Genomic DNA, 15,944 nt, shown 5'->3' on the forward strand with positions numbered 1-15,944 from the left:
CATGCCTAGGCAGCATGCTCGCTGTCTCTGTGTTATGTTTAATACTGATCTTTCCTTTACCTCCTCTTACTCTCGTCTCCAAGACTTCTCTAGATCTGCAGCAGTTCTCTGGAATGCCCTACCCCAAGCTATTAGGTTAATTCATAACATCCACAGTTTTAGGTGCTCCCTATCACATCCCCTGATCTAACTTTCTGCCATTCACCCCCCCCCCCCCTCCCCGATCATACCTTCAGCATCATTCTTTTGAACCCGATCCATTGGCAAATATCCACACCCCATGCACTCAGAAGCACTACAGATATCGTCTGGTGACTGGCTCATGCAGCCTTATATTTACTCCCCTAGTGTGTTAAGATGGCTGGAATATTGTACAAATCAATCCCTTATTACCTTCTGTGTCACTCCTATCTCCTTAAAGATTGTAAGCTCTTGCAAGCAGGTTCCTCACTCCTCTTGTTTTAGTTGTTGACTTGTTTGTTGCTATGTTATTTATGACTCTGTACATGAACCCTCGATTGTAAAGCGCTGTGGAATATGTTGGCACTGTATAAATAAAGATTATTATTATTGTGAAAATGAAACATTTTAAGCTAAAACTACCAATAGTTGAAATAAAATGCAATTTTTCATTTAATAACCCAATAAAATAAAAAATTCTGTGAAACACCTTTGGGGTCAAGGCAATCACTATACCTCTAGGTGAATTCCTTAAAGGGTTTAGTTTCAAAATGGGGTGAATATTTGGAGTTTTGTACTGGTACCTCCGGGACTCTGAAAACATGACAGTGTCAAACAAGCATTCCAATGAAATCTGCATGCCAAAAGTCCTGCGCTGGGCCCATGCAGCAATTAACGACCACATATGGGGTCTGACCATACTCAGGAGAAAATGGGTAACAAATTGTGGGGTTCTTTGTTTCCGTTACCTATTGTATATATTGACAATCTATATTGACAAAGCAAAATGTTATTGTAATTTTTTTTTTTTTCACAGCCAAGTATTTCTAAATTCTTGGAAATGCTTATGGAGTCAAAACACTCACTACACCCCTTGATAAATTCCTTGAGGGGTGTAGTTTCCAAAATAGGGTACATTTTTGGGGTTTTCCACCTTAGGGTTACCTGAGTCCCTTCAAATGGAACATGGTGCCCTAAAACTATTCAAGCAAAATCTGCCCTCCAAAAACCATATGGTGCTCCGTCTCTTCTGAGCCCTGCTGTGACTATAGAATCATGTTAATCAATATTGAATTTTTTTTTGTTTTTAACCTTTGCTTTGTTACAAGAAATTGTCCAATTTTAAATAAGTGTTTTTAATTGGTATATAGACTACTTAATGGATTATTGGGAAAGTGTTTTAGTTTGGTATTGATATTTATATCTTGCGTCACTCATATCTTTAATAGAATTAATACAGTACTATATTCTGTGTGGCACAGTACTAGCTTATGTATATCAAAACTGGCTTGCATACTTCAAAAGGATTGGGACCTCTGTTTTAGCTCTGATATGGTCTGTACACCGTTAGCAAAGAGAAAAATCTAATTCAGTTTTAGTCAGTATGTAGTTTATTTTTTCAGAAAATATTTTATTAATCATATAAGTATTGAAATGTCTGTTATTCACTAATCACAAATTTTGGAGACATGAAAACTCTATAGATGATTACAAGTTATAGTGTCGTCAACATGTTATCAGATATTATATGTCATCTTGAAAGCCATCATCATGGTTGCTTCTCTGTGCTGGGTTGTTATACATGTAGTTAGTTGTGCCTCTGGATATCATTCATTAATCTTAAATCAAAAATTCATCTTTTCTACTTCTGTTCTTAGTATTGCTTTATAAAAGTGAATCTATTGGTTCTTGAATCGACTTATATGGAACGGCTTGAGATCATATAGTGGCTGCTTCCCAATGCTGAGCTCACATAAGATCTTCCCAACCAGTGGCGAAAGTTTGAAACCATGACCTGTTACAAAAGAGCAAATGTTACAAAATTCTTCATGCACTTTAAGAAATATATGCAGAGTGTTTTTTTCTAGGACAGCCTCTGAGGGTTTAGTTCATAACCTCCTTTGAACCTCAAAGGAAGAGGTCATGTTCTGTCCCTAACAGTATGTGAACCGACCCTACCATGCAATTCACTGCAGTCCTAGAGTGTGTCCATGACCACCCAAAGCCTTTTATCCTAAGACACATGGGTTTGAATAGAGTCAAAATATGTCCCCTCATGAACCTATGATAGCAAAAGCGAAATATGCTGTGACATAAGATATAAAAGACTGAGTTACATTGTCAAGACCAAGACTCTATCCAGAATGATCCATTTTGGAGTGGGGACAACTCCACTGTTAGGCAGAAGTACTGCAGGGGAACAACAGGGACAAAATCTCTTGACCTGACCCCCATTACCACCCCGAGCCTTCAGCCATCACCTGGGATAAATGCACATTGTGAAAATTTTAAGAAACATACTCTGTATATGATTTCATGAACTGCCATCTAATCGAGACTAACAAATCTCCATGACATACTGGTTCATCCTAGCTCAATATCTAGTATCTACTATGAGATCTCTGCTTATCTGTAATTGTATATGGGTGCTTTAAGTATTTTTTTTTTAATCAAAAGTCAATTTGAATTAGGTGCCTTTTGTGGATTTGCAGTAAAATAAATCGACTGACACTAAGAAGAGGAATATCCTAGTAATATCCTAGTTATCTGTGACAATCTAAGATTCAGGACATTATCTCTTACCTGAAAATCCAGATCCTATGACAATGTTTTTGTGGACAGGATGGTAGTCCAAAATAAAATTGCAGTCTGGCGTATTCTAGGAAAGGAAAGGTTATTTAAAATCAGTGAGATAAAAGTTATATAGTATGTGTGTCCAGATAGACGTGTATCTGTGTGTATGTGTGTAAGGGGACTTAAATGGATTTCATATTGTATCACTTTGATTTAATTAACTACTTATTGCATTCAGTAAGAAAATGATATGCACCAAATTTATCACAGTCCTAGCTTTTTAGGATTAACCCCAGCTGTAATCATTGCAGATAGCCATGACCATGATATATAGATGTTGGATCTATATACTTGGCAGACAAATCTTAGACCTTATTCACATATCTGTGTCCATTTTTTATCCATAATAAAACGGTCAGTGTTTAATCCAAGATGTCTGTGAAAGGCTTATTTTTGGTCTCTGTGTCCATTTATTGCCCACCATGTGTTATACATATTCCACGTGCACTGCTAGGCTAAAAAAAAAAAAAGGTGTTTCCAGAGGATCTCCTTCCAATGGTCAGTGAAAAACACTGACAAAACATGGATGCTATCTGTCAGTGGTTTTCATAGATCCATATACTTGAATGGGTGTGTTTGGTCTGGACCAAAGTAATGTATGTCTTCATGGTTTTTCCACCCATGAAATACAAGGAGGTGTGAATGAACAGATTCAAATCAATGGATCTGACGGACCTTAATCACTGACGTGTGGAAAAGCCGTTAGGACTGATAAAAGATGGAGCTCAAGGTAGCATTTATTGTAAACGATGAGGTTGTAAAAACTGTATTACTTTGCACAATCTAGCAGGCGATTGTCGGGAGGGAAGCGTATCTTGCTCGTTAGTGGAGGAGACCCCTGCTATTACATGAAACAATCCCCTCCACAGCATGGGAAGGAGTGATCGTTATGCCATCGCTTGTCCCCATGCTGTCTAGTTGTTTACTGGCAGCAGATCGCGGTTACACAGCATGATCTGCTGCCAGTAAACGAGGATTTTTAAGCATGCTGAAAGCTTTAGATTGCCAGATGAGTGTTTGATCATTTATTGGGTAATCAGCGGCAGTATTGTTAACAATTGTTCCTGTGAACACTGGTTAACGATAAACTGGCCGACAATTGGCTAGTCTAATACAGCCATAACATTTCAGTTGACAGGAGTCCTTCATAGGCAACTCTGTGTGACCTGAAACATTTTTATTGATACAAATGTAGTGAGGCACAAGTCTTTTAAAGGGAGTCTGTCACCATGATCGTGGACCATTACCTGCAGTATTACATCAGTAGTACTCCAGATATGGAGTCAAGGTCAACATTCCATTCCCCCAAGGTGAGTGGTCAAAGTTGAGCTAAAATACACAGTCTGGACTGCTGTGTCGTGCTAACATAATGGAAAGGACTCCTGTGTGCATGCACAGCAGTCCTGACAATTTATTTCAGTGCATCTTTGAGCGCTGACAGTGGGGTAACGGGGGCCAGTAGGAAAATAAAATAAAGGGATCTGGAATACTTATGTGTTGTACTACTTATATAGTACTGTAGATAATAGTCCAAAATAGGGTTGACAGATTCCCTTTATACCAATGCCTTATGTACAGTATGCAACATAGAGGTAGGTATACTATAAATTATGCTGAGAAGCAGTTATTAGATAAAAGCATAGTATTCAGGATGTGCGATCCAGTTTCACTCTTATATTTTACATGTCCTGTAGAATCTATTCTTTTTTCGCCCTCTGGTATCCGCACTCCTCCCCATTCGGCCCAGGTAATTTTAATTAGCAGGAGACTGCATAAGGGTGTATAAATTCCTACTACCTCTCAGTTGGAGTTCCTGAGAGCATGTGATAAGGTGAGCTTTGACAACTGTTCACATGGTGCAGTGCTGTGCGGCGGCCATTGTTGCTCTGGTGCTGTGCTGGTGGGTCCCAGTGCCAGGGTGGCTCTGCCAGACAACAGGGGCATTGTTTGGCTGCTGGCCTGCTGCCTATTAGTGCAGTGCTGCGGCGCCGGTGGTTGCCGCACAGCGCCGCGCCAAATTTAGAGTAGGTTCCCACTCGAGGAGGCAACCTTGTCATGGTGAGTGGGCCTATGCTTTCTGATCAAATTGTATACCAATGCCTCATGTACAGTATGCAACATAGGGGTAGGTATACTATAAATTGCGCTGAGAAGTGATGTTAATTATGCTAAGAAGCAGTTATTAGATAAAAACATAGTATTGAGGATGTGCCATTCAGTTTCACTCTTATATTTTACAAATTCCCTTTAAGGCGTGCACCGTATATGCTCTTGTCATTGTCCTGTGCTGTGCTGCTGACATCTTACATTTAAACCTTAGAATTATCCAATCAGAGCAGTCGAGGCTTCTGTAGATGCTGTGTCCCCTCATTGTTCACATATGCACAGCAGCTATGCCATATGCCTGGTACTGAAGCTTGTCCAATTCATACGCAAGCCTTACAGCATGCTGATCACTCGGGTCCTAGAGGTTGGACTACTACTAATCAAACACTAACAATAGAATTAACATTAATGGGGTTGTCCAGTCTACTAAAAAGTTACAGCAATGTTGTTTTGTCTTAATAGAAAACTCTTACCCATCAGACTTTATTATTAGTTTTGGATCTGACACTGCCGCGATCAGCAGGGGGAAAGACGGGAGGAGGATGGGGATGAAGTTGTAGTAGTAGTTCATTGTGGCTGTCCTCACTTCAATGCTTCCTGGGGCTGTGCAGTGAATAGAGGATGCACCCTTTCTTCCTTTGGGGTATACATTTGTATTGGGACTCCTGCCTGGTGATGGCCAGACAGGACACCCTGGTAATGCAGGCAATGCAATGGTGACATAAGTGCAGATGTTGAGAGCAAGGCAACAAGGAGTCCAGTGTAAGATAGCAATGAGCGGGAGGTGCCATATTCGATTTCGCGATATTTCGCGAATATTCGTCAAAATCGAATATTCGCAATTATTTAATTTATCACGAATAATATGCGATTAAATTAATTGTGCGATTATTTTTATTTTTTTCTGTATAAGGCAATGTTCCTATGACTATGGCTAGGCTAATATGTGTATTTTACGAATATTCTTAATATTGCTCTAACATCGTCTTTTAGAATATTCGGAATATTCTAAAAGACGAAGTTAGAGCAATATTACGAATATTCGTAAAATGCACATATAGACTGTAATTTAGCTAATATAGTGCTATAATCTTTTTTTTTTTGTCAAATTTTTTTTGCCTCTTCTGAACTTCAGTTTTGGAAAATATATACACTATTAAAAAAATTATTATAGCACTATATTAGCTAAATTACAGTCTATATGTGTATTTTACGAATTTTCGTAATATTGCTCTAACTTCGTCTTTTAGAATATTACGAATATATTGCTGCTATATTCCATATTAGGCTAGAATTAACGAATATGGAATATAGCAGTACTAACTACTAAGTTGAAATCGCCATGCGATTACTTCGAGTTATATTAATCGCATCGCGATTTCAACTTGCTGCTGCTGGGTCTCAACTAAACCAGGTCCAAGTTGAAATCGCAATGCGATTAATTCAAGTTGCGATTTCAACTTAGCACTGCTATATTCCATATTAGGCTAACTAATATGGAATATAGCAGTGCTAAGTTGAAATCGCAATTCGATTATTATAACTTGAATTAATCGAATTGCGATTTCAACGTAATTCTCAAAATCCGACAGTACATTCTAGTATATGGTGACGTTCCCATGGTGATGGGGACGCTCCATGAGCACGGAAGTCGGCAGAAGCGGCAACGGGCACTGACTGGAGCAGCCAGGAAGCCAGGAATTCTAAGGACAGGTAAGAACAACTTTAGGGAAGTGGGAAAGAAAAAAATATAACAATAAAAAAAAAAAAAAAAGAATATTCGATTTCGCGAATATATAGAAATATATTCTAAATATTCGCGAAAGCTCAAAGTTATGATATTCGAGAAAAAAATTCGCAATTTGAATATTCACGCTCAACACTAGTGTAAGATAACAAGTCCAACAACTTTACTGAGGTATTCTTAGCAAATAACACTTGTCAGGATATACACACACAATCTTTCCAAGGCTAAATAGGGGAAAGTCGGCTATATTGTCTCTCTGTATTAAATCCAGACAATTTTCCAAATTGTCCATAGGTGTCCTGTTACCATAGACAGGGAAACACACACGCATAGTGAGCCCTAACTGGAAAACAACCTGCCTACTTGCAATGCAAGCCCTAAGCAGCAAGTCAACAACCATCCCTATGCTGGTTAAGTGCAGGAAGAAAGTCCAAGCACCCGTGGTAAAAACTGCAGGGACCTGTTCACACAGACAAACACACAGAGAATGGTCATACAGAAATGGGTCAAAACCAGGAAGACAACACAGTACCAAATCACAGCATGGAAAGGTAGTCAAAAATAGCCAAGCCAAAGGTCAAAACCAGACAGTTATCAATGTACAAAATCACTAGACAGAAGGAGGTAAAAGGCAAGCTGAAGTCAAATACAAACCAACAATCCACAATCCACAACACGCACAGGAGCAACCGGAGCAGAGAAAGGAAAAACCTATAACTTGCAAGGGTGTATTGCCTGCAGGGGATTTAAATAAAGCACTGAGTAACTGCATCAGAACCTGACAGGTTAAGGGACTCAGCGCCCCATTGGACCAGAATACAGGTAGTCCTGAGATAGGCAGGTTGAGCAGTCACACAGCTTGCATCATAAACATACACAGGTGATAGCTATGACTCATTAGTCTTCCCCAGTGAGCAAATGCTGCGGGGAGGAACAGAGCAAGTGGTCTGTTGATAGGGACATGCTCGCGTCATCAGGAGAAATGGCTTAGGTGGTAAGCCACTAGGGTGCAAGGCTTAGGCAGCAGGGGGCATGGCCTGGACTGCATGTTAACAGGGCATAGCTCGGCATCACATCTCACTCATCGCGGCCGCGTTGCAGCCACAGAGCAAGTCGCTGGAGCTGGCCAGGTAAGTTAATGACACGTGCACTTCCATTCTCATTGAAACTGCAGTTCCTACTGTGGTGTGCAGATCTTGGATCAAATGGGCAATCGCTCTCCTAGGTTTGGTGAGTGCAGAAGCAATATATCCTTTTCACAAGCAACAAAGTCAAAAGCATACATGTGTGTTACCCTTGCTATCCGACACTGTCCCTTATGGTCATAAATAACCTATAGTTTCTTTGCTTCCTTCTCTCAGAGGTTTGGCGCTTGGTTTCACCATGGAGGACACCTTGTAGTAGGCCTCACACTGCACAGACCCATGCAGCTCCTCAGACTTCAGCTGCCAAGGCAAGATTCACTGGCTGATGCTATCAAACTACACAGCTCCTCCCTCAGCTCTTGGAATCATATAACACAGATTTGAAAATACACTAACCCTTAGTTGTAGATATTCACCCCTTTAGCAGTGAATTAACTGATCCCCAAGATGTCCCATCTGCCCATCACATTATCTCTCCTCCAGCTTGGCTCCACCTGGGTTGCCTCACCCTCTTAAATGGAACATGATCACTGACGAAACTGTCTGTATGATGAATGCTGCCCCAGGCAAAGAGACACATTGCATGCTCATTTCTTCAGTAAAAGCACACTATAGTGCACCAAATGACCACTGCTTCATTTACTAATCCGAAGACTGCACTACTGATCCCATTCCATCTAAGTGGTGATGGTAGAAGCCAGAAGTGAGATCACATTATCAGCAGATGGGACACCTTGTCACAACACTAGAGGCTGTACTCTTCCGGTCACGTGACCCTCAGGGACAACAGGGATCAGAGTAAAAACTGATTGGCATTACTTCTCTATGATGCTGACAGACCGGACAACCACTTTAAAATCTTGATTTTAATAGAAGCTTAAATTCCACAAATTCAATAGCATATACTCACCGTATACATACACTGTTCTATCACGGCAGGCTCGGGGTGCAAATCCGGAAGGTACTGGCTAATAAAATTGCACAGTATTTTAATATCATCAATTTTGTTGGGTTTGTTCTGAAGCTCACGTTCTTCAGGGTCTGCCTCATTTCCACCATGAAAGCAAATCTGTGACAGAGGAATGGACATAAGACACAATCTAAACCACAGTGGGAATGACATGGTAGCACATGGGGCAGATAGAGTGGTGTGTTAGTGCTGTAAAGCTGTGCTAAAAACTGGTGACTTTCTTGTCCATATTTATCAAACTGCTGAGTTTTCTGTACTCTGACATCACTTAAAATATATTTTTTTATATTTTATGTTTTACAATACAAAATTGCATATAATTAGTCATTGATTCTTCAATAGTACCAAAAAAAACTGTTCTACTGTACAGTATGGAAACTCAGTTCCATTGACTAAGTCTGCCAGCAGTTTTGACCATGCTAAACTGCTGATAGTACTAGGTAGAGACTGGGGAACTTTTGTGGAGTTTTTCTCATCAGGAGTATGAAACATTATTTTGCTAGATTTTGCTCCAGAAAGTTGTTAGAGTGGGGCTTCGCCGTGAAGTTCTCTCTGTTCTCAGCTTCTTCAAAGCCTCTTGTCTCCACTCTAAGTAACAGCTGTAGCATCCAACCAGGAGTCCACTGCAGCTATCACTTATAGTAGAGATGAGGGACTGTAAAGCAGCTAAATGCAGAGAGCACTTGACACTGAAATTCCAGAGCACTGTCAAGAGGAGAATATGGCTGAATAAAAGTTCATATTATCACTACTCCTGATAAGAAAAGCTCCACAAAAGGACTGTGCTCCCTAGCCTCTTCTTGGTGCTCTCAACAGTTTAGCATGATCAAACATGCTGACAAACTCCTTTTAAAGTGATTGATAACCATAAATTATTAGCGGCATACAGTACCTACAGCTAGTATTAGGTGAAGTCCAATGGTTTAATATGCCTAATTCATGTGTATTAGCAGGTCTTTTTCCCTGCTTGCTGGTGCTGAGATTCCAAAATAGCCACTGATGGTCATATGGCCAGCCCCAGCTATCAGTGGCACCCAATAACTTATGCTGAGAACTAGCGATTGCAGTGCCATCAGGCAGGTAAAATGATCTGCTAATAAACATAAATTAGGCATACTAAACCATTGGACATTGGCACCAATGGTTTAATAACACCTGTTACTAACTGCATGTATGTGCTGTTCCCTGCCCATGTGTAGCTAGTAATATATAGTGTACAAGCACTTTTAAAAAGAGTTTAGATAAATTCTTAAAAGTAAACAACATTAATGCTTATGAAAATGTGTAGAAATCATTTCCTTCTGGGATTCGCGTCCCCACCTATCCCTTGGTTGAACTTTATGGACTTATGTCTTTTTTCAACCTTATTAACTATGTAACTATGTAAAAATAACACCTGCTACTAACTGCATGTATGTACTGTTCGCAGCCCATGTGCAGCTAGTAATATATAGGGGTTGTCCATGCTCTAGATATTGATGATCTATTCTCAGATCTATCCCAAGAATAAGTCCGATTAGAATAGCAGCCGCCGGTGAAATACCACAGTGGACGTAACTGGATGCAGACAGGTCTGTCCACTGTGTCATGGCTGTGCCTGGTTATTACATCTCAACTGCTCTTCAAGTGAATGGGAGCTGAGCTGCAGTATAGTGCAGAGAATCATTGCGGATCCAAGAGATCAGACCCCCACAATCTGTAAGGAATCTTACATCCTCCAATATGCCTTAACGTAAACGCTTCCAAGGATTTTAGCCTGTGAAGGATTTGGCAACACAGAAACAGAATTTAGTTTTAGCTTTGTCAATATTTCAGCCAGAATAACATTTCTGCAGATCCCTATAGGGTTAGATATAGACAATACAAACCTGTACTCATTAGTTAATTAGTTGAATAAATCATGGGCAATTATTATGTGTTAATATGTAATTATTTAATTTTCATGCTCATCTCTTTATTTACATACTATTCCGCCTTGAAAAGACACTGAGCTATTCTGTAAGCTCCTACAGGCTGCATTGCTTAAACCACTGCTGAGCGGAGAACCAACTAAATTTAAAGGGGTTATCCAATAAGTAATATCCAAAATGCAAATAGTACATGACAGCAGTGGCATAGCGCGGGTTGCCAGCACCTGGGGCAAGCCATGTATCGTGCCCCCCAACCTGTGGACAGGCCCCTTTTTACAGATAATGTAGCAGTCCTATGTAACACCACAGATAATACAGTGATAATTCTCTGAGTACAGATAATGTAATAGATGGGTGTGAGGCCCCAGAATTCAGAACACGCACAGTGTGACCTGAAGTCTGGGGCCAGGATGCGGCAGGGTGGGCCATATTCTCAATCCACCCCCCAACTACATACATCACTACAAAATATACAGTAGAATACAGCACAACATACCTCATCCATCCAGTGACATCTGATGATGTAGACTTTCCTCAGCGTCTTCATTCAGAGATAGGACCGTCACGACACCTTCTTTCAGCTGCGTCTCATCTCTTCAGAGTTTTATTATTATTAGTTATTATTATTATTATTATATATAATGGTCCACTCTGTAAAATGTATAATGGCCCCTCTGTAATATTAGGATATACAGTATAATGGGCCATTATATATCCTAATAATATGGAGGGGGCCATTATATATTATAATAACACTGGGGGGGCCATTATATCTAATAATTATACAGAGGGGCCATTATATCTAATAATTATACAGAGGGGCCATTATATGTTATAATTATACAGAGGGGCCATTATATATTATGCAGAGGATTCATTATATATTAAAATAACACTGGGGGGGTCATTATATCTAATAATTATACAGAGGGGCCATTATATATATGTAATAATAATACAGAGGGGGCCATTATATATCCTAATATTACAGAGGGGTCATTATATATTATAATTATACAGGGGGCCATTATATATAATAATTACAGTATACAGGGGGGCCATTATATATTTTAAATATACAGAGGGGCCATTATTAATGGGCCCTCTGTATAATTATAATATATAATGGCCCCTCTGTATAATATATAATGCCCCCTATATAATATTAGGACCCTCTGTACAGGAAGTGCAGAATTATTAGGCAAGTTGTATTTTTGAGGATTAATTTTATTATTGAACAACAACCATGTTCTCAATGAACCCAAAAAACTCATTAATATCAAAGCTGAATATTTTTGGAAGTAGTTTTTAGTTTGTTTTTAGTTTTAGCTATTTTAGGGGGATATCTGTGTGTGCAGGTGACTATTACTGTGCATAATTATTAGGCAACTTAACAAAAAACAAATATATACCCATTTCAATTATTTATTTTTACCAGTGAAACCAATATAGCATCTCAACATTCACAAATATACATTTCTCACATTCAAAAACAAAACAAAAACAAATCAGTGACCAATATAGCCACCTTTCTTTGCAAGGACACTCAAAAGCCTGCCATCCATGGATTCTGTCAGTGTTTTGATCTGTTCACCATCAACATTGCGTGCAGTAGCAACCACAGCCTCCCAGACACTGTTCAGAGAGGTGTACTGTTTTCCCTCCTTGTAAATCTCACATTTGATGATGGACCACAGGTTCTCAATGGGGTTCAGATCAGGTGAACAAGGAGGCCATGTCATTAGATTTTCTTCTTTTATACCCTTTCTTGCCAGCCACGCTGTGGAGTACTTGGACGCGTGTGATGGAGCATTGTCCTGCATGAAAATCATGTTTTTCTTGAAGGATGCAGACTTCTTCCTGTACCACTGCTTGAAGAAGGTGTCTTCCAGAAACTGGCAGTAGGACTGGGAGTTGAGCTTGACTCCATCCTCAACCCGAAAAGGCCCCACAAGCTCATCTTTGATGATACCAGCCCAAACCAGTACTCCACCTCCACCTTGCTGGCGTCTGAGTCGGACTGGAGCTCTCTGCCCTTTACCAATCCAGCCACGGGCCCATCCATCTGGCCCATCAAGACTCACTCTCATTTCATCAGTCCATAAAACCTTTGAAAAATCAGTCTTGAGATATTTCTTGGCCCAGTCTTGACGTTTCAGCTTGTGTGTCTTGTTCAGTGGTGGTCGTCTTTCAGCCTTTCTTACCTTGGCCATGTCTCTGAGTATTGCACACCTTGTGCTTTTGGGCACTCCAGTGATGTTGCAGCTCTGAAATATGGCCAAACTGGTGGCAAGTGGCATCTTGGCAGCTGCACGCTTGACTTTTCTCAGTTCAGTTGGTTTTTCCACACGCTTCTTGCGACCCTGTTGACTATTTTGAATGAAACGCTTGATTGTTCGATGATCACTCTTCAGAAGCTTTGCAATTTTAAGAGTGCTGCATCCCTCTGCAAGATATCTCACTATTTTTGACTTTTCTGAGCCTGTCAAGTCCTTCTTTTGACCCATTTTGCCAAAGGAAAGGAAGTTGCCTAATAATTATGCACACCTGATATAGGGTGTTGATGTCATTAGACCACACCCCTTCTCATTAAAGAGATGCACATCACCTAATATGCTTAATTGGTAGTAGGCTTTCGAGCCTATACAGCTTGGAGTAAGACAACATGCATAAAGAGGATGATGTGGTCAAAATACTCATTTGCCTAATAATTCTGCACTCCCTGTATAATATATAATGGTCCCCTGTATAATTATAATGGCCCCTCTGTATAATATATATTGGCCCCTCTGTATACTATGTAATGGCCCCTCTGTATAATATATATTGGCCCCCATTCTTCGGCGTCCTCAGGGGATAATGCAGTCCCTGAGGACGCCGAAGTTCGGCGAAACATGTAGGGATGTGGGAGCATTTACTTTTTAGTTCAGACTGAGCTAGTGAGCATCTAAAGCAGAGATTTATAGGCAACTAAATACAAAGTTGCTGCAGAGATACTGGCCATTAGGGCAAGCCCTGAGAAAGTTTATCAGGTGCTATCCTACTAAGTGATGTGTATTGAGAAGAGAAATACACAGTGGAAACCACAGTCTCACCGCTCACTCTGAGGAATTTAAAATTTAAAAATTAGAGTGATATTCGTTTTTATAATAGAATCAATAAAGGTATATGTTTTAATAAATAAAAATAAAAGATAGGCAGTAGGTGATCCAAGTCACGCTTTGGTCTCCTTGACCTCTGAAATTTTTGTTATATATTTAAATAGCGTGGCCACCTTCTGTAGGACCCATTTAGTCTGTCGTATGTATGTAGGAATGTCATATCACTACTGATCTGATATTGATGAACTATCCCAGTGGTCAAAAACCTATGGCATGGGTGCCAGAGGTGGCACTCAGAGCCTTCTCTGTGGGCACCTACGCCCTGGAAAAAGTTTAAGCCATTCCAATATGCCTTAGACTTTTCCTGCAATTCATCAGCACAGGGCGCTCTATAATTGGCACAAGCAGCACATTGAATGTAGGCAGGCTATCATAGCTAAATTGCAAAGTACATGGAAGATATGCTATATTAGACTGTAGTATTCAGGTTAAATCGCCGTGTTGGCACTTTGCGATAAATAAGTGGGTTGTAGGGTTGCAGTTTGGGTACACTGTCTCTAAAAGGTTAACCACCACTGACCTATCCTGATGACATATGGTGTTCTTACACAGGGGCCATTTGCTACCTGTGTCCGCCACTGGCCTTACATATCTTCTTTAAGTTCAAGTGAACACTTACATTGAACTATTACAAGCCCACTAGTGAGGCCTTACTGCATACACGTTTATACAGCTTCCACACTGAACGCAATGATAGGTATATCTTCAGTGAGCACCGTCTAGTGACGACAGCCAGCATCCAGAATTTTATCACTTATGCAGGGGATTTGGAATTGTGTAACTGAAAACAGTATATTGAGATATACCATGAAATCAAATAGCATAGAAGGCTATAGGTACACAGTAAAATATTGCTAAGCAGTAAACCTTACTTTGCAAATATACTCATAAAATAGGCAAACTTCCTACATGATGTCAACTTTTAAAGCTGCACCTTAAATAGCCCTGGATACTCCTGGGAGGGTAGTCCATACACCTCATGCTCTTCTCCATTCAGATTTACACCCAAGAACGTAGGGATGTTCTGCAGAATTCCAGATCTTCCAGGAATCTTCTCTTTCCAGTAACATACATTGATTCTCAGCGTCTGGGAATGAAGCACACTTAAATTAAAGAACATGAAACATCAGTATGCAATAGCGGTCCTGTCACGAAACATTAGAAGTAACGCATACAATGCATGATTTAATAAAGTCAGCTAAATAACTGCATTATAACTAAGTCATACACTGTTGTCATGTAACTACATTACTTAGTGTTATTTAGCGTACAATAATCACCATGCAACTGGCACAACCTAAATAATTTATTCTGTCATATGGTAATAAGGAAAGCTGCTTTCTCTTAGAGCCATTGTTTGATTGGAAGATTCAATAGAGTAAAAAAACTATGCAAATGGTACCAAGTTTTAGCAATATAGATGGTGCATGTTAATGTTCTGGATCTTAGGACCAAAACCGAGGAGGCAAATAGAAGAAAAGTGATGTGAAATAAGAAGGAATCTATTATGGGTTATAAATGACTGCAATGTATACATTTCTGCAGGATACCTGATCGTGACAGAGTTGATCATGTCCAATCCTAGTTACAATCTGCCATTTGTATACTGGTAACATCTATGTTATACAGTACAGCACAGATACAGACGTGGACAAAATTGTTGGTACCCTTTGGTCAATGAAAGAAAAAGTCACAATGGTCACAGAAATAACTTTAATCTGACAAAAGTAATAATAAATTAAAATTCTATAAATGTTAACCAATGAAAGTCAGACATTGTTTTTCAACCATGCTTCAACAGAATTATGTAAAAAAATAAACTCATGAAACAGGCATGGACAAAAATGATGGTACCCCTAGAAAACACAGAACATAATGTGACCAAAGGGACATGTTAATTCAAGGTGTGTCCACTAATTAGCATCACAGGTGTCTACAACCTTGTAATCAGCCATTGGGCCTATATATATGGCTCCAGGTAATCACTGTGTTGTTTGGTGATATGGTGTGTACCACACTCGACATGGACCAGAGGAAGCAAAGGAAAGAGCTGTCTCAAGAGATCAGAAAGAAAATTATAGACAAGCATGT

The 15,944-nt window shown here is 39.8% G+C and overlaps 1 protein-coding gene across 1 annotated transcript in view; it reads right to left on the reverse strand.

Moving 5' to 3' along the window:
- Nucleotides 1–1,559: 1,559 nt before the first annotated feature.
- LOC122932391 (peroxisomal sarcosine oxidase-like) overlaps nucleotides 1,560–15,944 on the reverse strand; it is a 68,846-nt gene continuing 54,461 nt past the window's right edge. The window contains exons 4-7 of the mRNA XM_044286764.1: nucleotides 14,788–14,940; nucleotides 8,723–8,881; nucleotides 2,764–2,839; nucleotides 1,560–1,975 (exon numbers count right to left, since the gene is read on the reverse strand). Coding sequence (XP_044142699.1) covers nucleotides 1,860–1,975; nucleotides 2,764–2,839; nucleotides 8,723–8,881; nucleotides 14,788–14,940 — 504 coding nt within the window. The 3' untranslated portion in view covers nucleotides 1,560–1,859. The remainder of the gene's footprint in view (nucleotides 1,976–2,763; nucleotides 2,840–8,722; nucleotides 8,882–14,787; nucleotides 14,941–15,944) is intronic.

This window comes from Bufo gargarizans, chromosome 3, assembly GCF_014858855.1.
Source record: "Bufo gargarizans isolate SCDJY-AF-19 chromosome 3, ASM1485885v1, whole genome shotgun sequence".
Taxonomy (NCBI): Eukaryota; Metazoa; Chordata; class Amphibia; order Anura; family Bufonidae; genus Bufo; species Bufo gargarizans.